The sequence below is a fragment of the Ursus americanus genome, chromosome 17 (assembly GCF_024610735.1).
Source record: "Ursus americanus isolate L20-20 chromosome 17, mUrsAme1.1.p, whole genome shotgun sequence".
Classification (NCBI taxonomy): domain Eukaryota; kingdom Metazoa; phylum Chordata; class Mammalia; order Carnivora; family Ursidae; genus Ursus; species Ursus americanus.
Window position 1 is genome coordinate 56,465,629 of NC_142143.1, and position 27,113 is coordinate 56,492,741.

Consider the following 27,113-nt stretch of genomic DNA (forward strand, 5'->3'; position numbering starts at 1 on the left):
TTTTCTAATTTTTGTCTTGGCTTCAGAACAACTATATTCATGGTCTTTCTCGAGTTTGAGTTTGTTAGTGTTAATGGGTCATGGGAAATGATAGATTTTAGGTGGAAGTATCTTCAATTTTCCCTTCAGTATAGTCTCATGGAAAACAGAAGGCGGACAGTAGTGTACGGATTGGCAATGAGATAGAGCAGAAAAAAGTTCAGAGTGAAGGGGACAGAAAATAGTTAACATTTAAGACAGAACCGAGTTAATGTTTCTGTTTTGGCTTCTTGGATTTTTATAGCCTGGGAGTTTCAGCGGCTGTATTCCCTGGGATAAAGGTATGGGCATAAAACTTTGGAGTAACACACTCCTGGGTTCAAATCTGGGTTTTGACATTTATTGATTGATGAGTCTCAGACAAGTTGTTTATTCTCTCTTGGGCTTTTATTTCTTCACTAGTAATGGAGGATCATTCACTTTTAGGTGGTTTCTACAATTAAATGAATACTTGTCACAGTGCTTGACACTTATGCTCAAGAAGTGGTAGACCCTACTATTATCATCATTCATGTTATTGTAACTTGCATTTCCTGGGGCATATAATGTGTTTTACATATAGTAGGTACTCAAAGAATGTTTGTTGAATCTCTGTTTTGGATGGATAGGCAAGTTGGACTTTATCCCGAAGGCACTCCTGGTAGGAAAATCTCCACTTTCTACCATAGGTTGAAAATTCTGCAGCAACAGCTTGAGCATTCTTGTTTGGCTTCCTCTTAGTCTCAGACTTGTTCACCTTCAAAACATTTAGTAGTTGGTACAATGTGCAGCAAGGAGATTTCCCTCCCTCCCAGCAGAAAATTACAGCAAAGTCTGCAAAAACAACCAGGGGTGTTAAATTACTCATGTTTATTTATAACAGACCTTCAGCCAGTACAGTACAAAACTTACAGTAGTATATCTCCATTACACAAATATTTACTTACAATATATTACATATACAAAATGCTTTGCAGTAAGTTTCAAAAGCTAGTTTAACTCCCCTTGAGAAGGGAGAAAAACTCTTTAAAAAAAGGGGAAGGAGAACCAACAGAAGAGGGGGAGGTGAAAGGGTAAGGTCCAAGGAGACACCAAGCATAGGCTACAAATGAAACCCTGGGAGAGAGAGAGGAGAGGTGGTATTGCACTTGCTTCTGTGTTTTATTTTTTTTTTCTTTTTGTTCTTCATAACTTCTGATTAAAAATATATATAATATATATATATATATATATATATTATGTACACAAGGAAAGAAGCTGCTGAAAGTATTACAAAATCCCATCTGCAGCTTGGACACTGACACAAAAAAACAAAGGTCTGGAAAAGTGTCTATTTAGAAATTTTCTTGTGTGGTGTTGGTCTTGAATATCAATATAAAAGGAAAACACCTCTATTCTCCATGTGGGTTTCAATGGTTTTTTTTTTTTCTTTTTCTTTCTTTTTTTTTTTTTATGCAAAAGGAGCTGGGAGAGAGCATGAGGATGTTTGAGGTTCCAGAGCTGGAAGGCTCTGGAAAGTAGGATTTTGTACCTAAGACCCTGGTTAAAGTGCAGTGATGGTCTGGAGAGAGACAGAGTGCCCTTCTCTCCCCTCCTTAGCACCTGGTCTTGCCCTTCCAGTCTCTGCTCTCATGGGCTCAGAGTATAGCCTCAGAGCATAGTCCTTCATGTTCCAGGAGGTTACAGGTGCCAGAGCTGACTGGGGGAGGGGATGGGGGCACCCTAAGGCTCTGGTACCCCAGAAGGGACTAGTCCTTATGAGGTGTCACCAAATACACAGCAGACGCAGAAGAGGTGGTAAGGGGTAGGTCTAACAGGAAGGGGCTCAATAACCAGGACAGTTGAGGAGAACCCTAGATATTAATCTCAGCTCTGCTGCCATCCTGAAAGAAGGAGCAGTTCCCTGGGGTACTGTTGAGAAGACTCTCTCCTTCTCTAGAGACCACTCTCCTTCCAGCTAACTCCCCCATCCTCTGCCCTTGGCAGCATCTGTTTATTGCTACATTGTCAAGGAGGAACAATCAACCCACGATGCCCCTCCTTGACAATCCGGTTCTCTTAGGGAGACTACATAATGGGGGAGAAAAAGAAGGGAGAAAAGTTTTTCTAGGGTCTCCCTTCCCATAGAGGGTAAGGTAGACTCTTCTTAGAGCCCTTAGGAGCCTCAATCCCAGGGTCTGTTCCTTAGCCAACCCTTCACCATCCCCCTAAATTATCCCTGATAGGGAGTGAGAAAAGTAGGAGGCAAAAGAGCCAATAAGGAAAGGACATATGGAAAGAAAGATGGAAGGGAAGAGAAAAGGAGAGAGAGAGAGAGAAGGACCAAGTGTTACAACTTGTGAGGTGTTGTGTTTGGTTTTTACTTTCTTTTTTTTTTTTTCTTTAAATATAGAAAAACAGCCTTTGGTTTGAATCTCAAGGAAGCAGAGAATGGGATAGCTGTGGCCTTGGGCAGAAAACGCTTGTAGAAAGAGACCTCCACTCACGGTGGAGCCTTATCTCCTCCTGCCCCCTTCTCACTAACTAGGTTACCCAAAAAGCCAGGGGTCTCTGCTGTAGCCAGGAGGAGCATGCCCCCTCCTGCCCTACATCTGGGAACTGAGTATAGAAGGGGGCAGTAGAGGATGACCCCCGGTTCAGTTGTGCCCATCCCATCCTTGCTGGGACAAGAATGGAATGAGGTGAGGGGCAAATGCCCTCCCTCGTCCTGGGATAATTTTTGGTTATACTGAAAATTAGAAGAGAGAAAAGAGACACCTTTTTCTCCCTGCCACTGATCCTAAGAACAGGGCCCAGAAGCCTGGGAATGAGGGTGAATCCTGCAGGGGGGAGAAGAAGGCAGCATGACTGAGGGGTTGAGATACCCCCTTGTCATCAGGCAGCAACCTACTAGTTTCTCATAGGAGAGGGACGGCAGGAGCCCCTGAGAGGCTAGGAAGGTCACTAGAGTGAAGAAGATTAGAGGTGGAAGAGAAAGAGAAGTTTAACCCACCCCCTTCCCATGCCCTGGTTCCCAATTAGGCACCTGTGGCTCCCAATGTGTTAGAGACAGGATTGCAGACCTAGCCTTGGCCCCTGAGAATATAAAATTGGGGCACTCCAAGGAGAGAAAAATCACCACTGAGTAGACTGGCAGGTTGAAGAGAGTAGCAGTGTTGGGGGTTGTTTGAGGAGAGAAGAGATAGATCACATCCCAGAGGGAGATTCCCAGATGTGGGCTTTGAGGAACTCATATTACTAGGGGAACGTCAAGAGGACCCTCAGTCCCACAGTGCCTGGGGAGAATTTCTTCAGCCCCTCCTACTTCCCAATGAGGAAATTCTTCATTTGTTCAAGCATAGTGCAAGCTGCCGAACGTGAGAGGGCACAAGAGGTATGAAGTACCAGGTTGGAGGGTCCCAGAGAGGAGATATAATGCCACAGAGCTCAGGTAGGGCCAGAGGGAGCTATCAGCATCAAAAGGAAAGAATCAGATAATGCAAAAGTGAGGACTTAACACAAGAAGCTCAGAACTCTTAGGACCAAGAGGAGCTTCTTACCCCGAGGGCTGTTAGAGAAAGCTGGATCAAAGAAAGAAAAATTAGGCCTAAAGTGGGAGGGGACTGTGGGCCGGAGGGTGGGGGAGTGGCAAGTTCAGAGCAAAAAGCTAAAGAAAAATCCACAAATTATATTAATAAATAACTCTGAATATGCTGGGATGAGGGGAGAAGAGGAAGAGGAGAAACATAAGCGAAAAGGCCTGTTTCATCACAATGCTTAAGTCAGTCAGGGTGGAGGAGGGGTCAGGGTCAAGTGTGAAGTCAGGTAGCCAGTGGTGGAGGCTACCGAGCAAAACTCCTTGGGATGGAGTGGGGACAGAGCTAGACTCCTGTGGGCAGGGCAGTGGAGTGGTGGACTGAGGGGAGGGCAGTAGGTGGCTAGCCCACCTTGTGCTCCCCCCGGACAATGTGGGAAGAGAATTCGTACCGGTCCTGGCTGTGGTAACCACAGATGTTACACTCGAAAGGGTCTCTGAAGCCATGGCAACCCATGTGGATGGTGAACATGACATGGTCCAGAAAGAGGATTCGGCAGTGCTCACACTTGAAGGCCTTCACGGGCTCACCGCTCTCGCCCACCACCCGGAGCACTTCCTTGGAGGGGCCCGGGGTGCCCCGCAGTAACCCCTCCTGCGGCTTGGGGTCCTCTTTGGCGTAGGCAGGACTGGGCCGGCCCACCACAATGGTGGGAGGTGGCTGGGGCGGGGGACCCTGAGGGAGGGATACCACCCCCGCAACCCGATCTTCGTGGTTGCTCTCTGTATCTGTGGAGTCCTGGCAGCCATTGCTGGGGGAGGCCCCAGGGTCAGTCAGGGGGCCTCGGGCCCGGTAGAGGAGGGGGCCTCCATCAGCCAGGTCCTCGGGTCCCTCACCTGCTTCTCGGGACCCTGGAAGCTCCAGGCGACCGGGGAGGGGCTGCATCTGGGTGTAGACAGAGCTGATGACGGGTGTGAGTTCTGAGATGCAGTTGGTAGGTGGAAGGCGGAGGGGACGCAGATGCTCTGCCCCCACAAAGGCCAGAGAACCTCCGAAGCCGGGCTCCAGGCCGTGATGTGCCACCAACTCCACATCCTTCTCATAGCCACCCGAGTTCACATCATAGGGGATGTCTGAGAGGCTGAAGCGCATCTGCTTTTCACCTAAGGAGGAGAGGATCTCAGCAGAGCTGGCTTTGGAAAACTCCTGAGTTTCCCCAGGATGACTTCTTTGTTTGCTTAGCCTGGGGATGGCTGTCATATTATTTACCAGCCTTCATTCACTTCCCCCAAGGTCAGGACCTCTGTGGGGCCACTCCCCAACTCCAGGCTATAATCCTAGGGAAGGACTCAGTCCCAGCCCCAGCCCGCTGCTGATCTTTACCACTTCCTTCATTGCCTCTTATAAAGCTAGAGAGCGAACATCAAGGCCAGGTGGGTGGACCCCATACTCACACCTCCTCCCTCTAACACTCAAGGCCCTTCCCTCAGATCCCACAGGCGGAAGTCCTTGTCGTCGTCAAAAGCTGGGAGAACCGGAGCTCCCTGACCCCCCTCCTCTTACAATCACCACAAGAGCCCTCAACACCCTCTCGAGGTACCTTCCCCCTCTTCACGCCCTTTCAGTGCTGGGGGTGGATTCTGTGCACCAGAGCCTGCCAGACCCTTTCCTCCGCCATCAACTCTGCAGGCCCAACGGGTCCGATGGCCACCAGAGCTCAGGTTTTGAGGAGCTGTGGCTTAAAGCTGATGTCTCCTCTCCAACTGGGCTCTTACCTACAAACTTCTGGGGGGTGGAGCGCTTGCGTTTGGTGAGGCTGTTGGCCAGCCGGTCCATGAAAGTCGGCCGCTCAGAGGAGGAGTGCAGCATGGAGTCCGGCACCATCTCCAGGTCGCGCATCTCGTCACCTAGAGGGAAGGAGGTGGGGCCAAGGAGTAGCAGCTGAATCGGGGTCGCATTGGCTCAGCAGCCTTTGCCTGGAGAAACTCAGCACGTCAGTAGGCAAGGAAGGTCATACCCAGTACCTGGAAAGCTGGGTTCCGCTCGCTTCCCCTTATCTAGAGCTTATCCTAGCAACGGGTCAGGTCATTTGAGGACAATTAGACGCATTTGACCCTGGGTTTGATACTTCCTTGTGTTCTCTCTCTCATTCGATTGAGGACATAGATCAGCACCTCCCTGACCCCTGGACCGTCTTGCAGCGCCTACCACAGGGCTCTGCACCCACCGGAGTGCTTGGCAGATTTACGAGGGAACTGTCCTTTCTCCATACGCCTCATCCCTTTGGGGGGGGCGTGGAGGGAGGCTGGGAGCATCCTTGCCCCACACTCCCTCTGGCCCTGCCCTCGCCTCCCCGCAGGCCTGCCTCCGGCCCCACCTGCTTGGCCGGCCAGAGCTTGGGCTTCGGTGCTGAGACTCTGCAGGTAGTTGTGGCACCGCTCTTTGTGCTCCTCCAGGGTACTCTGCTGTTTGTAGCTCCGGCCACAGTAGTTGCACTTGTAGGGCTTGCCCACCGTGGGAGAGGAGACTGCGGAGCAGACAGGAAAGACACGGCATTGGTCACTCCTCCCTGCGCCCTGGCTCTACAAAGCCATGGGGGGGGGGGGGAGAGGGACGTGGCTCAAGTGAACTCGGCTTGTCTTTCCTTCCCTACCTTCAGCTGCAAGCATGGACGGGTGACCACACCACGGAGAAGGGGGCCAGTGCACGGCCACGGGAGGAGGGAGGGGACCCGGGGCCTATAGCTTGGGACTGCAGGTGGGCCTCGTGGTGGCCGAACTGCTGCTCAGCGGAAGGAGGAGCCAGGGACTTGGTAGGGGATCATCCCTGGCAGGCAGGCTGGCCCCACCCTAGGGTCTCAGATTCTCAGACTGTGGTTTAACCTTTCCATGCGGCAGGCGGGTGCAAGGGCTGTTTATCAGACAAGGGGATTTTTTGCTCACGACCTATCTGCTTTGGTTTGGGGGAAATTGGTGGGCTGGGGTGACAGAAGCGAGAGCCCTTAGACCTGCCAATTGTAGGGAGAGGCAGTTTTCACTGACCTTTACTTGTGCTCCTACCTACCCCTGCAGCCTAGTTTGACTGCTTGTTTTTCTGTCTGTCTCTCTACTCCTAGATACCAAGACAGCCCCAGAAAAAACATTGCTGATAGAGAAATTCTGAGAAGAGAAAAAGAATAAAAGAAGACAGAGTGAAATAAAGGAGATGAGTAAAAGGAAGAGAACATCAACTTTGAAGGTCTTTTAAAATTTTTTTAAATAAAGAACAAGTTAGGAGCACCTGGGTGGCTCAGCCGGTTAAGCTTCTGCCTTCGGCTCAGGTCATGATCCCGGGGTCCTGGGTTTGAGCCCTGCGTCAGGCTCCCTGCTCCTTGGGTAGCCTGCTTCTCCCTCTCCCTCTGCCTGCCGTTCCCCCCTGCTTATGTTCTCTGTCAAATAAATAAAATCTTTAGGGAAATAAAAGAACAAATTATAAAGATTTAGTTTCTGGCTGCTTGGCTGGCTTAGCGGGATAAGACTCTTTTTTTTTTTTTTTTAAAGATTTTATTTATTTAGAGGCGCCTGGGTGGCTCAGTTGGTTAAGCATCTGCTTTTGGCTTGGGTCATGATCCCGTGGTCCTGGGATGAGCTCCACATCTGGCTCCTTGCTCAGTGGGGAGTCTGCTTCTCCCTCTCCCTCTCCCTCTGCTACTCCCCCTGCTTGTGCTTTCTCCCTCTCTCTCTCTCAAATTTATTTATTTCTCTTTATATACATAGAGAGAGAAAGAAAGGGAAAGAGAGAGATTATCTCTCTCTCTCTCTCTATATATATATATATAGAGAGAGAGATTATATCTCAAATTTATTTGTGGGGGGAGAGAGTACAAGCAGGGGGAGTTGGAAGGTAGAGGGAGAGGGAGAAGCAGGCTTCCCACTGAGCAGGGAGCCCTACGGGGGGCTGGATCCCAGGACCCCAGGATCATGACCCAAGCCGAAGGCAGACACTTCACCGACTGAGGCACCCAGGCGCCCCGAGCATGAGACTCTCAATCTCTCTTGATCTCTGTGTCTCAGAGCCCCACGCTGGGTATAGGGATTAAAAAAGAAAAAAACATATTTTTGTTTCTCCCAAAGAAAAGAAGTTGGGAAAACTGAGATAGATACTTCCTTTAAAGACAACTTTCTTTCTTTTCTCCTTTTTTCTTCCTTTCTTCTTTCTTTTTCTTTCTTTCTTTCTTTCTTTCTTTCTTTCTTTCTTTCTTTCTTTCTTTCTTTTTCTTTCTTTTTTTCTTTCTTTCTTTTTCTCCCCTTCCTTCCTTCCTTCCTTCCTTCCTTCCTTCCTTCCTTCCTTCCTTCCTTCCTTCTTAAAAATTTATTTATTTGAGAGAGAGTGAGTGGGGGAGAGGAAAAGGGGAAGCAGACTCCTCACTGAGCATGGAACCTGCTATAGGGCTTGATCTCACCATCCTGAGATGACTTGAGCCAAAATCAAGAGTCGGAGGCTCAACCAACTGAGCCACCCAGGTGCCCCTAAAGACAACTTTTGGAAGATGATATTTGTGATAGGAGAGAGAAAAGTGAGAGAACAAGGTATTGCATATCTTATCTTACATATCTTGGGACACCTGGGTGGCTCAGTCAGTTAAGATCTGCCTTTGGCTCAGGTCATGATCCCAGGATCCTGGGATCGAGTCCCACATCAGGTTCTCTGCTCAGTGGGGAGCCTGCTTCTCCCTCTGCCTGCCACTCCCCCCGCTTGTGCTCGCTCTCTCTCTCTCTGACAAATAAATAAAAATAAAACATCTTGGGCACCTGGGTGGGTCAGTTGGTTAAGCGTCTGCCTTTAGCTCACATCATGATCCTGGGGTCCTAGGATCGAGTCCCACACCTGGCTCCCTGCAGAGCAGGGAGCCTACTTCTCCCTCTCCCTCTGCCTTTCTCTCTCTCTCTGTCTCTCATGAATAAATAAAATCTTTTAAAAATACATATAAAAAAATAAAACATCTTATTTTATGTATTTTGTTACTGTCGAGCAGGGAGGCAGGAGAAGGTATCTCCACGAGGGTGGTAATTACTAGCCCCCGTCCCTATGCGTACAAACCTAAACTGGGTTCGGTTTAATCAATCTATGCCATTTTGACCTTGCTCTGTAAACCCTAGTCTTTGGGGGATGAGGGAATGCCATGGTCCCTCTCCACCCAAGACTTTTGGGGAAATGGTTTAACATTGGGAGAGGAACCCCTTTTTATAGTGTGGGTTATATAGAAAGCATCTCACAGAGCTGGAACCCAGTGGTATACCTGTGTCTAATTCTGTCCCTAATAATTTTCTATAGAACAACGTCCAAAATCTACCCTGCTGGCCTCATTGTTTCTGTTTCAACAATTCTAGCGACCAAGCCATCCTTGTTCCAAACCGGCAGGGGGAGCCGCCCCTTTTCTGAGGAAAAGGAGTGTGATTCTTTGGCACAGAACCTTAATGGGGGTCCAGGAAGGCTGTAGAGTAGCTCTGTGACCAGCAAATCTTTTTTTTCCTTTTTCCCCTCCAGAGCTTCAGTTTCCTTGTCAGCCAATTGAGGATAATGCCATCTACCTTGGAATGGTTTTGAGGATCATATGAGGAGACAAGCGAAATGCTTTGTAGATCATAAAGCCTGAATTGATGATCTTTCTCCCTGTTTCTCACCCAGCTCCAAGGTGAGAGAACCCAGAACAAGGTAGGTGGCTGGAGAAAGCGTGCTGAGGTGATCGCTCGGTCCCTTTAAATCCCAGCCCAAGAGAGTTTAGGAAAAGAGAAAAACAGCAAGGAAAGTTGCCAAGGACAGATCCTACTAATTTTTTCCCCTCTGCCCTTCTTCCTGCCTTTTCCCAATCTTGAGCCCCTCCTCCCACCAGCTTGACTCCTGGTGTCTTCGCAAGGCCAGGCTTAAAACTTAGTAAGAGGCTTCAAGAACGCTATCTGCCCAGCTGATTCAGACAGATGTTGACTCCAACAGTCTTGGCTGGGGCTATGAAACCTGGGTAGTCCAGTCCCCTGGCCTGGATCCCAACGCTAACACTCTTGCGACTTGCTCTTGCCTCCGGGAAGGGGACAGCCTCTGGGGATGGGGGACAGAGGCTTTTCCTAGGCCTCCTTTCTTCCTTTGGAGTTCGGAGTCCCATGGATATTTTTAGGAACCAGTAGGAAGTAAAGGAGAGGACAGACGATAGTGGTCCAAGACCTCTGGTATCATGGAGGGAGGTGATGATGGTGATGGACGTGGGACCTCGAGCACATGGAAGTGTGAGGAAGGGTTTTTCTGGTGCTCAGAAGTATGGGGGGGGGGATGGGGTACAGATGGTTCTGCCAGTAGTGTGAACTTTAAAAAACAAAGGGCGGGTGACTGTTAAGAGCCAAGAACATCACCCATGCTCCTTTAGCTCCAAGTCACAGAGTGTGGCAGATGTAAAATACCTCATCAAAGAGTCCCCCAAATTCCCCATGGGGCCCTGCTGCCCAGACGAGGGGTTAGAGAGGCAGGGCCCTATCCGGTCTGTGGGGCTCTGCCCTCCTCCGTGACAGACACTGTAACTGCCCGAATCCAAGGGCGAAGTCACTGAGCTCTATTTCCTGGGGGTCCTGAGGCCCCACTCCTCCTTTCCCACGAGACAGGTCACTGACCCGAGTGTGTACGGAGGTGGCCGGTGAGCGCGTCCCGTCGGCGGCAGGCGTAGTTACAGAAGGGACATTTGAAAGGCTTCTCCCCGGAGTGCAGCTTGATGTGACGCAGCAGGTTTCCCTTCTGGGTGAAGGAGGCGCCGCACTGGTTGCAGTGGAAGGGCCTTTCACCTGCAAGAGAAACGGCACATCGGCACATCGCCGAGGACTGGGTGTGAGGAATTTTGAGGGTTGAAACCCCCCCCCGCCCCGCCTGAGGGAAGGTGCTCAGGACAATTTCGGAGGGGCAAGGCTGTGGCACGCACACAAAATTCCTCTTACTGAAGATCCCTCGGGCAGGCGGGAGCAGTCTTACCCTGGGAAGGTGTGCATCGGACACGAATGGTAGGGCCAGGGGCACCAGGCCTGGAACTCTGGGCCAAAGACCATTCACCCAAAACTGAGTCCTGTAACACCCACTCTGCCCAGGAGCCCAAAGCCTGAGAAAGCTGAGAAGAGGCTTTTGTTTTCCTTTTTTGGTTTTTGTTTGTTTGTTTGTGTGTTTAAATCTTGAGACCCGAGGGCCCAAATAATACCTTGGAGTCCCGTCCCTGTCGGACTCCAGGACCCTTCCTGAGGCTACGCCATCCTCTCCCTCACCTCCTGAGAAAAGTATCAGCTTTCCTTTATAACAAGCTGACGAAAAGCGCCAGAGAAGTATGAGCGCTGAGGGAATCCAAAGGTAACCCCCTCCTTTGTTTTTCCGCAGCTGGGAACTGTGCTGGGAGAGACCCTCCCCTTTCTGAGGCGACCCCGCTGTAGGCATGGCCTCCGGCACCCCTGCCGGTCCAGCCCAGCCCAGCAGCTCCTCCCGGACCCCCGGCTCACTCACCCGTGTGGCTGCGCTTATGCACCATGAGCACATTGGGTCCGATGCAGACCATGCCGCAGACATCACATTTGAGCTTGCCATTGGGCAGCCGGATGCCCCCAGGGGAGTGAGGCTCTGGCCCACTTCCATCACAGTAGCCCAGGGGCTCTGACAACGAGTCTTCCACGATCACACTGTCGTCCTTTTCCAGGAGCCTCTCATCCGGCCCCAGCAGTCTGCTTGACTCCTCATCGCTGTACATCTCCACCTTGATGGAGTTGGCTGGAGGGTGGGATGGTGTTTAGGACAGAAACAGGCAAAGGGGGGAACCTGCCCGCAAACCAGAATGGTACTCCTGATGTCCGGAAGGCTTTCTCCCAGCCCTGAGACACACAGGCTTTGAAAGAGGTCAACACCCTAGGTCTTCTGGGTGCTGATATGGTGGTCCTGCTGGGACCTGAAACAACCTTTTCCTCCCATCCCACTGCCCAGGCAAATAGGCTCTAAGAGAAAAAAGTTGGGGTACATGGGATGTCTTCTGTTCCACTGAGGAGAGGAGGAGGCTAAGGGGAGCCTTTTTCTCCACTCTGTTGTCATTAAGAAGGATGTCTGGCTTGGCCCTGGGCAGGAAGCCAACAAGTAACAGTGGCGGGAAAATGGTCCTAGGGAGACCAAAGAGACGGAGGGCTAAAGAGAGAGCAAAGAGAGCAGACATGGTTCATGCTATCCTCCCTCCCCATAAGACTGAACCCCTCTCTTTCTCCTCCATGAAAATCTGGAGAGGGGGATGGAGGAGGGAGGAGCCACTGAAGAGAAAGCTTTGGCTCCAGCTCTGACCTACATTCCTGGCTATTCCAACCATTTAGAGAATGTCACAGATCTAGGGCCAGCGAGAAGAAGCAGTCATGGGGACCCTATCCAGGCAGGAGAATGAGGGCCAGGAGGGGGAGGGGGCGTGTGATGAGGAGATCCCTCTCATCTCTGTTTCCTATCTGGCTCTACCTTGTGACCATTCCTATGTACTTGCTTCTCCAACTCCAGGATTTCTCTTTGGAGCCTTCACCTTAATCCCACCCATGCCTCTTTTCATTCTACCCTAGTCTGGCAGCAACTGCTCACTCTCCTCTCAGAAGTCAGGAAGACCCTAGATGCTGAGCTCCTTCCTGCTTTTAGAGGCTGTAAGCGAAAACCAGAGGGAGGCAGTGATGGGGAAATGGCTGCCCATGGCGGGTGAACTGAGGGCCAAACACAAACGGAGGCGCCTAGCGCCAGGGCAGGGCGGGCCAGGGCAGGAGGTTGCACTTACCACTAAGTGAGCGGCTGGGAGAAGAGTGCTGGCTGTTGGGGGTGCTCACCGAGGGCCCCACTGGGGCCCCGAGGAACTCCTTCTCCAGAGATGAGTCCCCGCTACCTTGGAGGAGAGAACAAGAGGACAGGTGAAGCTGCGGCTAGAGCCTTTTACCTTCCTTTGCCTCACCTCTTCAAAATTCTGGGACGTTTCACAAACATTCATCTCGTAGCCACGTACAAGGCAGCGTCGTATGCTCGGCACCATACCTTGTGCCCTCGTCAGCCTGGGTGCCCGGTGCGGACTTCTGCGAGCCCAATGGCTGCGTCTTGCCCACCCTACCTTTATCTAGGCCTGAGGGGAAGAGCATCACTGCCTGACGTCCACAGGAAGCAGGGCTGGGGCTGGGCGGGCCAGGGTGGAGAGGAAAATGGGGGCCTCAGGAGAGAGGCGGTTCAGGACAGACGTTCTTCCCTACTGTTCCTTTCCGGAGCCCCCAACACCAGGTTCGGGATCTGCAGGAAGGGCAGCTGGAATGGTCCCTGAATCTAATGATAATAATAGTAATCATAATGATAGCCGCTAACATTTATTGAGTGTTCACTTTGTGCCAGGCATGGTCCTCGTCACTTGAGACGAATTCTCTCATTTAACCTTCACAACGATCCGAGGAAGAAGGTGCCAATACCATCTTAATGTTGCAGATGAGAAAACTGAGGCATAAGAGAGGCTGTGTTACTTGTCCCCAGTCACATGGCTGGTAGAGGTGGAACGAGGACCGATCATACACTGTAAGCACCCGTGCCCTGAGCCACCACCTCCGTAGCCAGTGCGGGGTCACCGCTTTAGCAGAGGAAGGTGGGCCCATTAGACCTTCCGAAATCAGCACAAATTTGACTACTCTAGAAAGCCTCCTATCTGATATGATTCCAATCACAGATTTATTGATGTTCCCTTGGCAGTAAAATAATGTTTATTCTCAGTATGTTCATTGTTAACGTGTTGACAAATTGCTTTGTAAAAATGAGTTTTAAGAGTTTTGTATGTATCTTTAAAAATTAGTTAACATACATGAAAATATGAGTCACACGTCCTTTTAAAAAAAATCCCTCCTCCCCACAATCTTCCGCACAAAATTATACGTGAAATAAAACACATGTAGGTAAACACACACATAGACACGGACACATATCACAGATGGAGATACACATAAAGAGAACATACCTACAGGGGTAAACACACCCACAGCCTCCTACATGAGCTGCTAGCGTGAACGTGCATGGATGTGTACACACAGCCTAAATATGGAACAGAGAAAGAGAGAGACACGAGCCCTAAAATTCATCCCTAAAGTCCACCTATTAGTACTTTACCCAGTTTCCCAGCTCTGCACATACTTACTTTCACAAAATAAAGATTCCATTATAAAATGGTTGGAGTCTTGGGCCTGAGGCAAGTAATCCGGAACACACCCTCCTGAGGGATCCCTCTCCAGCTTTGGTCAGTGGGAAGAAAACAACCACTCAGGACTTTGGGACCATTTCCCATTCATATCCTCTTCTAAAAGTCCCATTTCCCCCACTCTTTCCCATCAAAGCCTGAGGAAATTTATTCACTATCTACAGAAAATGCCTCATAGCTTGAAACTGAGTTGTCCCAGCTGGGGCTCTTCAGATGAGCCATGGTTATCTAGAAAAGTTGCCCGAGTCAGAACCACACACGTATCATGAAGTAAGCATCTCAGAGTTGAGGGTTGAGATAGGTAGACTCAGACCTAGTTTTAAAATACGTCCTTTAACTAAGTGGTAGGGTTTGCTATGGTTAAAGGGGCTAAAAGGGGTATCTCTTCGTTCCTTTTCAGACGTTAGTGCTGACTTGCCCTAAATCACTTGATGTTAGTAATGGGGGAAGAACTGGGCTCTGGGCCCTAGTGCTGAGTCCTTGACCCTAAAACAATGAGTGAACTTGCTGGAAATCCATCTCTAGTCCCAACCTATCAGGCTGAGACTGCTTCTTGGAGCCAGAGGCTTGATACACGGGGGAAAATATGCCTAAAGGGATATTTAGGGGCATTAAGGGGAAAACATCCTTTGTGCCTTTCCTTATTAAAGCCTGGGAACAGGAGGAAGAGCAGGTGTCCCCAGGGCCACACTAGTAGTTCGAGAGGCTCTTTGATGCCATTGCCCTCCCTGGGGAAAATGGGTGCAAGTCTGCTTTTACGGGGCTAATACATAAAAATGAATCTGTTTCAGGGGCCAGAAAGGCTTTATGGGGACCCAGGGATTTTGAGTTTTAGCCGGAGGGTGAAGGGGCCTAGAGACAAGATTTAGGAAGTTCAGCAGTTCCTCTGTCAGTCCCAGAAACCCCAAGGAGGGAACTTCAAATGCCTGGGACTCCCAAGAAATCCCAGACTGTCAAAGCCAAGAATTAAGGCCACTCTCAGGTCTCAGAAATTTTCTTGGTCAAAGTCATCATAGATTGGCTGAACCCCCAGAGGGTAAAGCCAAATCATGAGGTTGACATCAGAGGAACAAGTAGGTGGGTCCAGGGCAGCAAAGGAGGAGGGAGAGAGAGGAAACGGGGCAATGTCCCAGGAGCTGACTGTGTTTCACATGCTGATGGAGACTAGCCCTCCACTCCTGCTGCCCTTCCTTGATCCTTTCAAAGAGTGGCTGCCTCTGGGAAACAGCCATGAGGTCCGAGAACCTCCACACTTCTCTGCTCTCATCCTAACTGCTTTCCCTTTCTTGACCATGGGCTCCGGGGTGGCAGGATGCTAACCTGCTAGCAGGGAACAGTGGGTACAGGAGCGAAGAAAGACGCCCATCCCCAGCTCTATTGTGGGGAAGAGGCTCAGGCCCCTCAGATCTCTGTTCCAGGGTGAGGCGTCTGCTGCCAAGGCTCCTCTTTACCTCGATTCTATTACCCATTCCCACCCAGGCCTGTCTCGGCATTTCACCCGGGGCAGCGCTACATCTGTCCCCAAGGCCTAATCAAGATGTCACCACAAGCTCCCCCTGTCCAAGTCGCAGTCTTTGCTTAGCAACACCAAACACCCTTCCCATCCTCCGCAAGTGTAGGGAGGAACGCCCCCTCCCCCGCCACACACACACACACACACACACACACACACACACACACACACAGCCCCCATCCTCTCCCTCTCCTCAGGCTTGGGAGTTGTTACTGAATTGGCTCCCTAGCCCCGGCAACCCCCCTTCCCCCTCCACTAGCCACCTTCTGCCTGAACTTACATTATCCTTCCCTTGCCGGTGAGACCCTGGGGTGCGAACGCGGCCGCCGCCTTGGAAACGGCGAGGGAGTGCGGGTGGTGTGTGCATGTCTGCGTCTCGGTGGCAGGCAGGGGTGAGCCCAGCCACTCACCTTCCAGGAAGCGTGGATTCCTGGAAGTGAGGGGAACCGCCGTCATTTCGCAGGCAGCGGCACGGTGAGCAGGGGCCCACGGCTGCAGCCAGCAAGAAGAGCTCAGCCCAGGGTGTATGTGTGTGAGAGAGAGTGTGTGTGTATATGTGTGTGTGCGTGTGTATGAGAGAGGGAGAGGGAGAGAGAGAGGGAGAGGGAGAGAGGGAGGGAGAGGGAGAGAGAGGGAGAGAGGGAGAGCGCAAGCGAGCGCACGCTTGGATGTGCTTGGGGAGGGGGCTGGAGAGAATGTATATGTGTGTCTGGTGGGGGGGGGATGCTAGGCTACAGCATCCCTTTCCCAAGCCAGTAAAGGGTTGGGGGTGGGGGGTGTGCACAGGGAGGGGGAGGCAGATGCCGTTGCCCTCGTGCCCAGCAGACAAAGAGGAACTGCACAACAAATGCCTGAGAGAGGCAAGAGTGTGTGTAAGAGAGAGAGAGAGAGATGGATGGGCCCTCGAGGTGGGAGGGAGAAAGGGGGGCCCCCAGGGAAGGCCCAATCCTCTGCCAGCTGGGGAAGCCAAGGCCCCAGAGGTCATGGGGCCCAGGACATGGGGCAGCTTCAAGGCTCTCCGATCGGCAGAAAGCCCCTCCCCCACAAAACTCAGGCACTCAGATTCCCTCCTTTCCCTCCTCCTCCAGGAGGGAGGTCGCTCTCTAGATCTGGGGACTGACAGCCCCCTCCTTCTCAGCAGCCAGAAGACCCAGCAGTCTGGTCTCAGGCTAGTGTTGCTCTGTGGCCCTGAGGCTTTTCAAATCCCGGGCAAAATCCCGGTATAGTCTCCCCACCTCCGCTCCCCTCCCTTCCAGTGCCCCTGGGGCCCAGCAGCCGACAGCCCTGGATGAATCCGCCTTCTATCAAGACAAGGCCTCTGCTCCCTTCCCTTCCAGAGGAGCTGCTCACTGACGTGCTGACCTACTTTGGAGACTAGATTTTCTGATTCCAAGAATTTGGGGGTGGGAGGGGCTGTGAAACTTTGGGCTGCCTACCCCTGGATCCTTTCTAAGGTTCCCTTAAACATTTCACAGTCCCAGAAAACTTGTGACAAGCGCTGCTCAATTAATTGCATGAGCTGGGTTTGAGCCACTCAGTTTCCCCTGAAAGGTAGAGAATGGAGGTGGGGAGAGAATCTGTGTGGTACAAGTTAATAGACTCCTTCTCTTTCTTCTCTCAAGACCCCAGGAGGGAGTGACCTGCACCTTTAGAAAGAGACAAGGGGAGACAGGATAGATTTTCTGGATTGGGTTCTGTGAGGTGGGAAAATCTCTTTGAAGAACAAGAGAGCTACCCCCTTCATCACGTGGCCAGGTGAGCGAAGGCCACCGGGTGTGGAGACAGAAGAGCTGTGATGACCCTGAAGGGCCGCAGTGTGTTTTAGGAGGGGTGCACACAGGAGCCTTTCCCACTGCTTGCATACTGGCCCAGGAGAGACGCCCCTTACGCCCCTCACGTGGACTGTCTCAGCCAGGCCCAGTCGTGCACGGGCTACTTTTCAGAACTAATTTTAGCCCTACCTTGGTTTTCCCTTTTCCCATTCTCTAAGGTCGTCTGGCATCTCGAATTCTCAAAACACAGGTGAGGGGTTTCTGGCCTCCCCTTTCATTCAAAAAACCATCCTGTGCAGAGGCTTCTCTTATCTCAGAAATGTCAAACTGCTGAAAGCAGGGCAAACTTGGTTTCACAACACAGTGAAGCAAACACCCTAAGCGGTTTTCCTCTAATCAACATTCTCCAGAGACAGAGCTCCACGGGATATTTCCCCAGCCACCGTCTCAGTTTCTCACCTACCTACATTAGGACAGGGACTGGTTGTTACCCGTCTACTGTTCCCCAGCAATAAAACAGGGTCCTGAGTGTGGTTGTTGCTCAGTGGTGGGTACTGAGTAGGCTTCACTGAGCAGGAGCAAGAAGGACTGGCTGGTTCCTTAGAAGGGCCATGGCTTTCGTGCCAATTAATCTCTTTCAGTTAAATCAGTCCACTTGATCCCTGTCACTCATGTGGCAGGTGTCAAATGCCTTTACCCATTCCAGCTCCTTCCCTCCTTAAATGAGAAAGGGGTCAGAGTCAGTGTCTTACCTTACCTTACCCAGCTGTTGCCAATGACTCTTATATGTGTGTCTGACCCATCTTGCTGTCATCCTTTGAATGTGCCCATAATTCCATTGGTCCCACTCCAGGGTAAAAAAATAAGCTATAGGTCATTTCTACAGTGGTGCTTGGATTTCTGAGGGACATCCTCATGATGTCAAAACCGAATTCTGACTTCCCTTACCTTTTATAATCATTTTCTGCCCTGACATTCTAATGGTCCAAAAAATGATTCCTTCTGTCTTAGAGACAAATTCTGTCTTAAGCCCTTCTCTACACCCTCAGAGTGGGAGCCAGATAAAGGTCCTCGTTTCTTTTCACCCTGTTAAACTCTGAGAAGACCCCGATTACTTTTGTATCTCTAGAAGCCATTCATACTCTCTCTTCTGCCTCAGTAAGAGTATTTGGCAGGTATGCAAAGCCCCAGCATGTTATGACCGAGGAAAAGGACTGGGGGAACCGAGAACCGGGCTCTATATCTCTCTTTCAAAGGCTCTATGTTGTTAGCCCACTGGCTGAATTCAGCCCACGGACAAATTTGGCTTGCTCCATGGAACATTTTTTAAAATATTGAGTCATTATTCTAAAGTGGAGACATTTCACATAAAATCTGGATTCCTGACTTCTCTCAAAAAATTGGAAGTTTTGGCTACACCGGATACACGTTCTGGCATGATGATGACAGGTGGACGCCGAGGAGCTGTTGCTCCTTGAGGTAGGTCATGTGTGCTCTAGTACATGACAGTCCCCACATTCTCTTCTGCATGTTAGCCTAACCTCATTCACTCATTTACAGGCCCACCTGCCCCTACAGACCTTTGAGGTTTGGAACCCTGCTCCACTCTTTACCTGGCTGGGACAGAATATCATGTTTGGCTGGTGACCTCAGGGTATAGGAGAAGGACCCACATCTTCCTTCTATCTCTTTGCTTTAAATCCTTCCTCTGTAATAGTGTCCACTCGTATTCCCCTCCTATTCCCTTCCACTTCCCTTATCCCCACGAAGTCTGGGAAGAGAATCTCTATTTAGGGAATATAAAATGACCAAAGTAGGTGCACACCGCCAAGCACTCCCAAGTGTGCGTGGCAGCTCTGTGACTGGGGCACCTGAGGCCCTGGGCTAGGGCGCAGGCTGGACTGCACTGTGCTCCACAGGCGAGTGGCTGCCCCCAGCCCCTGACAGACAGAGCGCACAGGAGGGCGTACCAGACATATAGGGGCGGCCACTGCGGTCTTCTATGTCCATCTTAGAGTCTGCCGAAAGAGAAAATAGCTGTGATTAGAAGCCAGGTCTGGGAAGGGAGGAGGCTTCTCTCTAACATCTGGAATTAGCAAGTTTGCTCCAACCCTATCCTAAAGAAGAAAAACCTCCTACTTGGTCCTGATGAGAAAGACAATGTACCCCGACTTACAAACCCCAGGGTCTCCTCCAACCCACAACTTCTGCAGGCTTCCCCAGCCTCCGGAGCGGAAACACTGTCTTACTCCGGAGGGGTCCCGGTTGTGCCGTTCTGAGAGTAGACCCTCCTCCTGCAGGTGGAGCTGATGCTGTGGGAAAGGAGACGGGTTACAGCCCCGCCTTCTGGAGGCGAAGAAACCAGCCCCACAGAAGCTCTATACCTTAAGGATGGGGTAGTAATGAAAGGAAGAAGCTGGATTCTCTCTCAAGGGATTCTTTTTGGGTGTGTAGGGGAGGGAGGGGGACAGGAAAGTAGAAGATGGAGAGCAGCCCACCTCAGATTCAGCGAGGAGTCCTCTACTGAAGGTCTGATAAACAAATTAAACCTTTAAGGGGCTTCTCCCTACCTTCTTGTCAATTACTTCACTATGTTTATTTTTTTTAAAAGGCGGAAGCCTGAATTTAAAATGCAGGTTAGTCTATTTAAGAGAAGCGAGCAGTAATTGGCAGTAGAGTATTAAACAATTCAAGAACTGAGAACAATTAAAAGTGATAATTTGTTCCAATGAATTATCTCCTTAGGAGCCTGTGGGAGGAGGAAAAAAAAATCTCTTTGGTCAAAATTTACATACCTCCAAAATTGATTTCACCAGTCAACTAATGAAAAATAAATACTCCAGGGGCAGATTTGGGGGCACAAGAGTGGGGCAGGGGAACAGCCTGAACTGCCACCGGGATTCCTGGTCTCTTCAAAGGATCGCTCTAAGGCAGATGGATGAAGATTTGGTTTGCTTGTAACACTGTACTGTTAGAGGCAAGGGCGGAGGATTCTGGAGGATGCACGGGGGTGGGGGGGGTATCTATTATTCTGTCCCCCGCCCCCCAGGTCATTCTTGTGCTGAGAGACATCATATTCTTCTGAAAACTCCCAAGAGAAAGCCTGAAACATGGGCTTTCCTTCACTTCACAAAGCAGCTGTGCCTTAGATTTCATTAGAGAGCCCAAGTCTCATGCAGGAAGCCCAGGTGTGGAAGAAAAAATTATATAAATTTATTTTCAGCTCTTCTTTTCTTCACATCCTCCCTGGGATAGACTGAACTTTGGGATCAGACTGCTAGACCAAGCCACAATAATGAGTGGTTCCTTGAAGGTTCCCTTAGGGGTAATGATTAGAAGAGCCCAAGTCCACAGTGGTTAGCAAACTCATACCCTCTGGAACTAGCCACACAACTTGTGGTGGGCAGAGATTCAAAGAATGAGGAAGGGTGGTCTGGTACTCATGGGGCTCCTTTCATTTCCAAATCATTAGCTCCATAATTGCCTTTTGGGATTTTTCAAAACTGCAAAGCTAAGATGCCACATGTGACTTCCCTTCACACACACATACACACCCCTGTGCAGGAGAAGCAAGGGTGAGCAAGATTTCCTCCATTTTCTGCTTGGAGAAACTGAGGCTCAGAGCAGTTAAGTGACTTGTCTCAGGGTTCATGGTGAGACTGGAACAAGAACACAGGTCTCCCGCCACTCTGAGCTGTGCTCTTCCCATTAAACCACCTTGTTTCCTTTCAAAAGCCAGAATACTCAAGGCCTTCGTGGATCGTCTTGCTTTTCCCCTATTCTAACATCAATTAAGGCATCTTTTCCTTTGGTGTGACCCCTGTGGGAGTGGGGTCTGTTACTTAAAAAGAAGAACAAGTTGAGCAGGCTCTAAGGGGAGAAATATGCTAATGTAATGTGTGTGTGAGAGAACACAGATGAACCAGGGGCTAGATAAGCACTAGGTAGGCAGAGCAGTTGAAGCATAGCATTCAGCTAGCACTGGCTCAGGAAGTGCATCTCATTCTTGGACACCTGCCCAAATGGTCCCAAAACAATTTCCAGAAGAGTCTGAAGGAGTTGTTTTCTGAGTTGGACTTTGTTCCTAGCAGTAAACTGAGCTCTTCTGCTTCTTAATTGCTCTTAACAGGTGCTCCATGACACATCTTGGGCAAAATCAGCGTTTGGCTGCCTCTAACAGGTCCAAATGCCAAGTTGGTAACCCTGGAAGTGCGAGGGGACTGACATTCTGCTGTTCCCGATCGTGGTATTCTGAGAGCCAGGAGCAAATCAGTAGATGTACTTCACTGTTTGTTCAAGTCTCCAGGCAGCACATCCCTCCCAACCTTCCCACACCCCGCCCCTCAAAGCACCTCCTCCCCTGCCGGCCAGGCAGGCAGATCTTAGTGTCTCCTTAGAGGAACTGGGTCAAATTAGGCACTGCCAATTGGAGACATACCGCAGGGGGAGGAAGTATAAAAAGAGAGAAGTTAGTTACACAAGACAGGTTTGGCTCAAAGATCTTGGAAAGAAACTGGCTTTATAGCAACATAGGCATCATTCAGTGATGGAGGTAGGCACATATGTACTGTAAATTCAGTTCACTGAGCTGAATACAAAGCAACTAGAAATAGCTAGTCTCCCAATTCAAAAGGAAGTGTCTCTGTGAGGAGGGAGGAAAGGTTGGTCATTGTAACCTCCAGAGACAAAGATTTTCTTCCCTGTTCTTCTGAATCCACTTGGCACTGTAACAAGAGTCCTCTATAGCCCTGGCTTTCTCCCATCAGCACAATATCGCTTTTGAACAGGAATGGGCAGGAATGGACATTCCTTCTAGACAGAAGATTTCCCACCACACTTCCTGACAAGCCACACGTCACGAGCAAGCCCAGGTCTGACTTGTAAGGGCAGGTCAGGCATCGGCTACCACCCCAACTTCCCAGCTCCACAAAAACATCCCCAAGCTTTCACTCTTAGGGGACAAAAATGTCAGAAAGTCAAGTTCGCTGTATGTAGTGGCTCTGGAAGCCTGAAATAAGATGGACATCACAAGTATTTAAAGCTCTTCAAATCCTCTAAAGAATCCTGTTTGATCCAGTGACACTCCAAAATTGGAATTTAAAATGCACTCCATGTGGTCTAGTGGGTAGAAAGGATATCGTTGGGAGAGAGAGTGGAGGTGGAGAGAGTGGCAAGGATCCGGGCCACCCTTTTGGTTATTGTTCCGAACTGCAGCAGGGAGAAGCAGACATTTTGTCCCTGGTCTCCCTTAGGACCTGGGACCTGAAGCGGAGTGCAGTGGTTATTAACGAGACAGAACTTCCCACCTGCCTGGGAGTGAGTAGTTCAGGTACTACAAGTAAACCAAACCCACAGCATCGTCCGCTCTTGTTTGTACCGTCGGGAACGGAATGAAACCAGCAGAACGGCTGGTTCTGCTGTCTGTTAGGGCTTTGCATAATTGGGGAGGGGAAAGAGCTAAATGATTGAGGGAGGCGCTGGAAGGAGGCATTGTCTGCAGCCTGACGGACTACATGCCCCTTTCCGGGAAACAGACCTTGACGTCCAGCAGTCTGCGGCTCTGCGATCATCTTTAGGGCCAACCTAGTGACCTCTGACGGAAACCTACCAACCTTTTCTCAGCTCGTGTGTCTGTCTTTACAGCAGAAAGATCTGACTTGTTTTTTCACCAGGCTGTAGATGGTGACCCTCTGTCTACGTATAATACAGATGAAGACAGCTCGGCTTCATTACCCAAGTGCTTGAGGAGCAGTGCTGAGGGAAAGAATTCTCAAGTTATCCTAGGAATGGCCAGTCTCTAAAATAAGAAGGGGTAGGAGCTGAAAACATAACACCTGGGCAGTGGGAAAATATCACCTCATTGTCTCCTTTTAGATCTCAGATGGACGCATCTTTTCTCTCGTTCTTTGCGACTCCCTGTCCTCCCCATGTAGACTGCGGAAGAGAGAGAAGGCTAAGGTTTATGGGTGGGAGGAGAAACAATTCTACCCCTCCCATGTCTCATCTTGGGACTTTAGGAACTAAGGAAAGGGCCAAACTAAACAGTTTAAATCACTAGGTATGATGCACATGAGATAATACTCTCTGGTTTTTCTTTATATACCCTGGAGTATTTGAGCCCTGTGTTTATATAGAAAGGCCCCACAAAGTCACTGCTATTCAGCCGTGTGTTTGGGCAGGGGTGGGGGAAGTAGGGCAGCAGAATTCAATTTGAATTTTATAATAATTAGTTTTGAAGCCAAAGACGCCCCCAAACAAAGTTAACTCTATCAAGTGAGGTTTGAAAATACACGGAAGTCCCAATGAACTATTCCGACTGGGGTAGGGTAGCCAAAAGTAGGAAGAGCCAGGAACCATTGCCTTTGGTGGCAGTCCTGACCAGAAGTCTCTAATGCATGCTAATCAAAAGGGTTCACTGTTGTTTGGGCCGGAAAGACGTTTCTGGGCTCCTCTACTAACATAGACTGTTGCCGTGACAATCCAATTTAGTAAGTCTTTCTTCATGTGGAGGGCCTGGGGCAGGGATGTTGTAGGACCTGGGGAATCTTTGGAGCTAGAATGGAGCTGAGAGATGATCTCCAATCTCTTGGTTTTGAACAGAAAAAGAAATTAAGCTGAGTCACCCATCTGGTTAGTGACAGAATTAAGACAAATAGAACCCACTACAGTACGAAGTTAAATCTTGCCACAGTGGGAAGGTTTGGGGTCACCGTGCTTACCTTCTTTCTCGGGTGTTGAAATGAACAATTTGGGGGTCTGCATCTTAGTGACTTAAATCCTTGAACTAGAAGCACAGGTTTATGGGTGGGAGGAGAAATAGTCCTCTCCATCCCATGTCTCTTTTTTGAGAATCTGAGCCTGAGGAAAATGCCAACCTAGACGCTCACTAGGTCTCTTTAAGGTAGAAACAGGTCTCTTTGACCCAAGGATTTACACCAGCATATGTATTCCAGCAGAGTCTATAAGGTTGATGCTATTCCCACTGGTGGGGTGGGAGGGGACAGGCCATTCATATCAACACTATCCTTTCTTAGATGCTTTCGTCAGATAAACCTTGAAGCAGTCTCCCTGTTTCCAATACCGAATCCACAATTCTTCTGAGAAAAGGAGGCAAATCAAACAGCTTGGAATTCAGAGCCTTCTTCAGGCAGGGTCAAGAGACCAATAAAAAGAGGGAGTCCCTCTGCTTATAGCATTGTCTACACTCACAGCAATCCACACTCTTATTTGTTCCGCTAGGGTAAAATAAGCCTAGAAATACCTGCCCAACAACAACTTATCTTAATTTTTTTCCTTGGTTATCTTGTGTGTATGTTGAGGGAAGAAAGATGGCCAGTTTGGGAGAAAATAATTCCTTTGTGGGTGTTAGTGGGAGGTAAAAGGCGGGATAACGTTCCTCCCACGATGGGAAGTACAAGCTGCAGATTTAAACTAAGGGAAAATAAAGAAGAAACGCTCAGTTGCATTTTCACTGGAAAAAAGTCAGGACTTCTTTCTCAGCCAAGTCCCAAAACGTGCCTTACCCTTAACCTACTAAGAGGAAGGGGATTGCCCAGAAGCTACAACTGAACTAACTGCGCTCAGTGGGCAAGGAAGACATTATATTTTGTGCTTGAGCCATCAGCCTCTGTTGACTAGGGCAAGACATAATTCTCAGCCTGCCAAATTGAGGGCAGTTCCCACCACCCTGGGACCCAGCCCAGAAGCTCCAATGAGACCTATCCTGCTTCCCAATGGCAACACTATTTTCTTCTTTCAAGACTTTATTTTTATCTCATGAGCCACTCTTCTGACTATTTTCACGACCCAGGGAAATCTGGATTCTCCGGCTTTAGGTTGTTGTAGGGAAGGCTGAAGTCCCCCACACCACAAAGCAAGATTCACTGACCTACTGACAGACCCAGGAAGAGATGTGGGATTCCCAGCTAGGTATTGTCACATACTCCCACCAAATAAGAAGCTACATTTTCAAAGATTGTTTGATTTGGCCTTGTCCTGGTTTTATCCTCAGAATCTGAGTTATCTTAAGTGGAAATATTGTAGGTAGTCAGACACCTTTCCAAGAATATAAACATGTACCTCACACAGGTAAAGTGAACGAGTAGTAGTAAGGGGAAAGCAAGAGACCTCAACAGACTTCTGCTTGGCCATGATGGTGGAAGGCCTACAGCTGACATATGAGCAAATCAGGAACTCTCTAAGCTCACAACTGATGCTTTGAGGGCTCAGGCGGGTAGACTGGGACACAGGTGGAGCTATGAAACATATAGGTGGGGGGATCTATAGGAGTCACAACAGTTGACAGTTTTGCTTATGAGAGAAGGGACTGAAGCCAAAGATGTGCAAAACTTGACACAATGTGGTTGGTAATGCATCAGATCTTCCTGGAAGCAGAGTTAGTAAATTCTTACCTTGAAGAGAGAAATGGGTACCTTTTTCCTAAACATCTCGTATCTAAAGATCTGTGTTCCATTAAACTCCCGACTGTCTCCAGACAGGACCAATCACAAATAAAAAAAATTTTAAAAGCATAGACAGCAAACAAAAATTCCCAAAGTGAAAATCTACAACTCTAGCAGACAAGGGGTAAGAAAATAACTGGGGATGGGGCTGTGTGAGGAGGTCCACGGAGGCCTATTTTAGCTTATAACTGCTTCCCGAGTCTGTCTCTCCCTAGAGTTGTCAGCCCCAGAGCTTCCTCTGTTACAGTTCTTTCTTAGGACTCATATGCAGTGAATCTCTTCCTTCCCGGGAGGGAACCTGAGAACCCTACATGGTTCCCTAGACAGCACTTTCCACTTCCACTCAAAGTTTCCTCTCTACTACGTTTCTCCTATTCTGCTCATTGCCTCCCAGATTTCCCCGCCTAGGCCTATGTCCTTCTCTCTAACCTTCTCGACAAAACCCCCGAGTCCCTTGCTCTTTTGCCCAGGTACCCCCTCTACTTCTCCTTTCTCCACTCTGTCTGTTCTACCCCAGCCGTACCCCACTGAGGAGCCTCGCGCACCCAGCTCCTGGCTGTCCTCGGTCCTCTGCACTGACCCCGTCTCCCGCCTTTTTAGGACCCCTTGACTCTCCGTTACCTTCCCTTAAACCTTAAGCGTCGCGCCAACCTCCCCCACCACCCGGGCCAGCTTCCTCCCCTTGAGCCACAGCCCAGGAGCCTACTCCCTCTTCCCGCCAGGCCCCCGCCCCCGTCTCCCCTCACTTCACGCCCAAGCCCCTCAGGCCCCGCCCCCGGCTGCCGAGGCCCCGCCCACAGCGCTTCGCCCAAGCCCCGCCCCTCACTCACCTGAGGCAGCTCCGCGCGCGCGCAGGCTAGGGGGGTGTGGGAGAGGGGACGGTATTGGGGAAGAGGGGGGCGGGGCAGCGGGGGTCCCCCACTCTGGCCCGGGCGGCCCAGTGCGGGGGCAGTGGGGTCACTAAGGCGGTGGCAACCGGGCCGGACCCGGGACCCGGGCGCTCAGCGGCGGCGGCGGCTCCATCTCCATCAGCGGCTTCACCTGAGGAGGGACCGGCCCCCCCCATCAAACCCCCCCCATCACAGCCTTCCCCCCTCCCCCGAACAACTTCCGGTCCCACTACCAGGCGACAGGCGGCGTGGCCGAACACCGAGCGTCCCCAAGCCGGGGAGACTGCTGGGGAAAAGGGAAAAGAGCTAGGGGAGAGTAGCCGAGCGCCGAAAGATTCAAGTCGGAGAGGCGCGGTCGCGTGCGGAGGGTAACTCAATGACTGCCCCTTCATTTGCATCTGATTTGCAAACTAGGTGCCCATTGGACACCCCCACGTGCCCTGGCACATATGCCCCTAGTGCCAAGTTTTGCCCTGCCCCTACTAAGAGAATACTGTTTTTAACATATCTTAGCATTCTTTGCCTTTCCTGCCAAGTGTAGGAATGGGGAGGGCGGGGAGGAGCTTAATAATGTCAATTTACAAAATCTCTCTTGGAGGTATTCTGAGGTCAGTCATCTAAGCAACGCTACGGATGCTGGCCAACCTCAGAGAAGGAGCTCCCACTTCTTGACGTCCCTGCACCAGCTTGCCTTCTCTCTTCCCTCCAC

At 50.2% G+C, this 27,113-nt stretch overlaps 1 protein-coding gene and 1 long non-coding RNA gene across 8 annotated transcripts; one reads left to right on the forward strand and one right to left on the reverse strand.

The window, feature by feature from the left end:
• Positions 1–258: 258 nt before the first annotated feature.
• LOC123787266 (uncharacterized) lies at positions 259–11,048 on the forward strand. Its single transcript, XR_006778135.2, has 4 exons — positions 259–320; positions 6,649–6,770; positions 9,060–9,227; positions 10,917–11,048. It is a non-coding gene; the product is annotated as an uncharacterized LOC123787266 (long non-coding RNA).
• On the reverse strand, positions 2,375–26,721 carry IKZF4 (IKAROS family zinc finger 4). 7 transcript variants are annotated; one of them, XM_045789906.2, is made up of 12 exons: positions 26,345–26,721; positions 22,909–22,986; positions 22,665–22,806; positions 19,023–19,070; positions 15,561–15,710; positions 13,708–13,801; positions 12,325–12,429; positions 11,040–11,300; positions 10,172–10,339; positions 5,911–6,060; positions 5,309–5,440; positions 2,375–4,696 (listed from the first exon to the last, which is right to left on the reverse strand). In XM_045789906.2, exons 5-12 carry the CDS (start codon positions 15,645–15,647, stop codon positions 3,936–3,938), a joined length of 1,758 nt encoding a protein of 585 aa, XP_045645862.1. In that variant the 5' UTR covers positions 15,648–15,710; positions 19,023–19,070; positions 22,665–22,806; positions 22,909–22,986; positions 26,345–26,721; the 3' UTR covers positions 2,375–3,935. The 7 variants fall into 7 exon arrangements, with proteins under 7 accessions (XP_045645862.1, XP_087725208.1, XP_045645865.1 ...); XM_087869082.1 differs by lacking the exons at positions 13,708–13,801; positions 15,561–15,710; positions 22,665–22,806 and having other exon boundaries at positions 26,345–26,719; XM_045789909.2 differs by lacking the exons at positions 13,708–13,801; positions 15,561–15,710; positions 22,665–22,806; positions 22,909–22,986 and having other exon boundaries at positions 26,345–26,719.
• Positions 26,722–27,113: the final 392 nt, after the last annotated feature.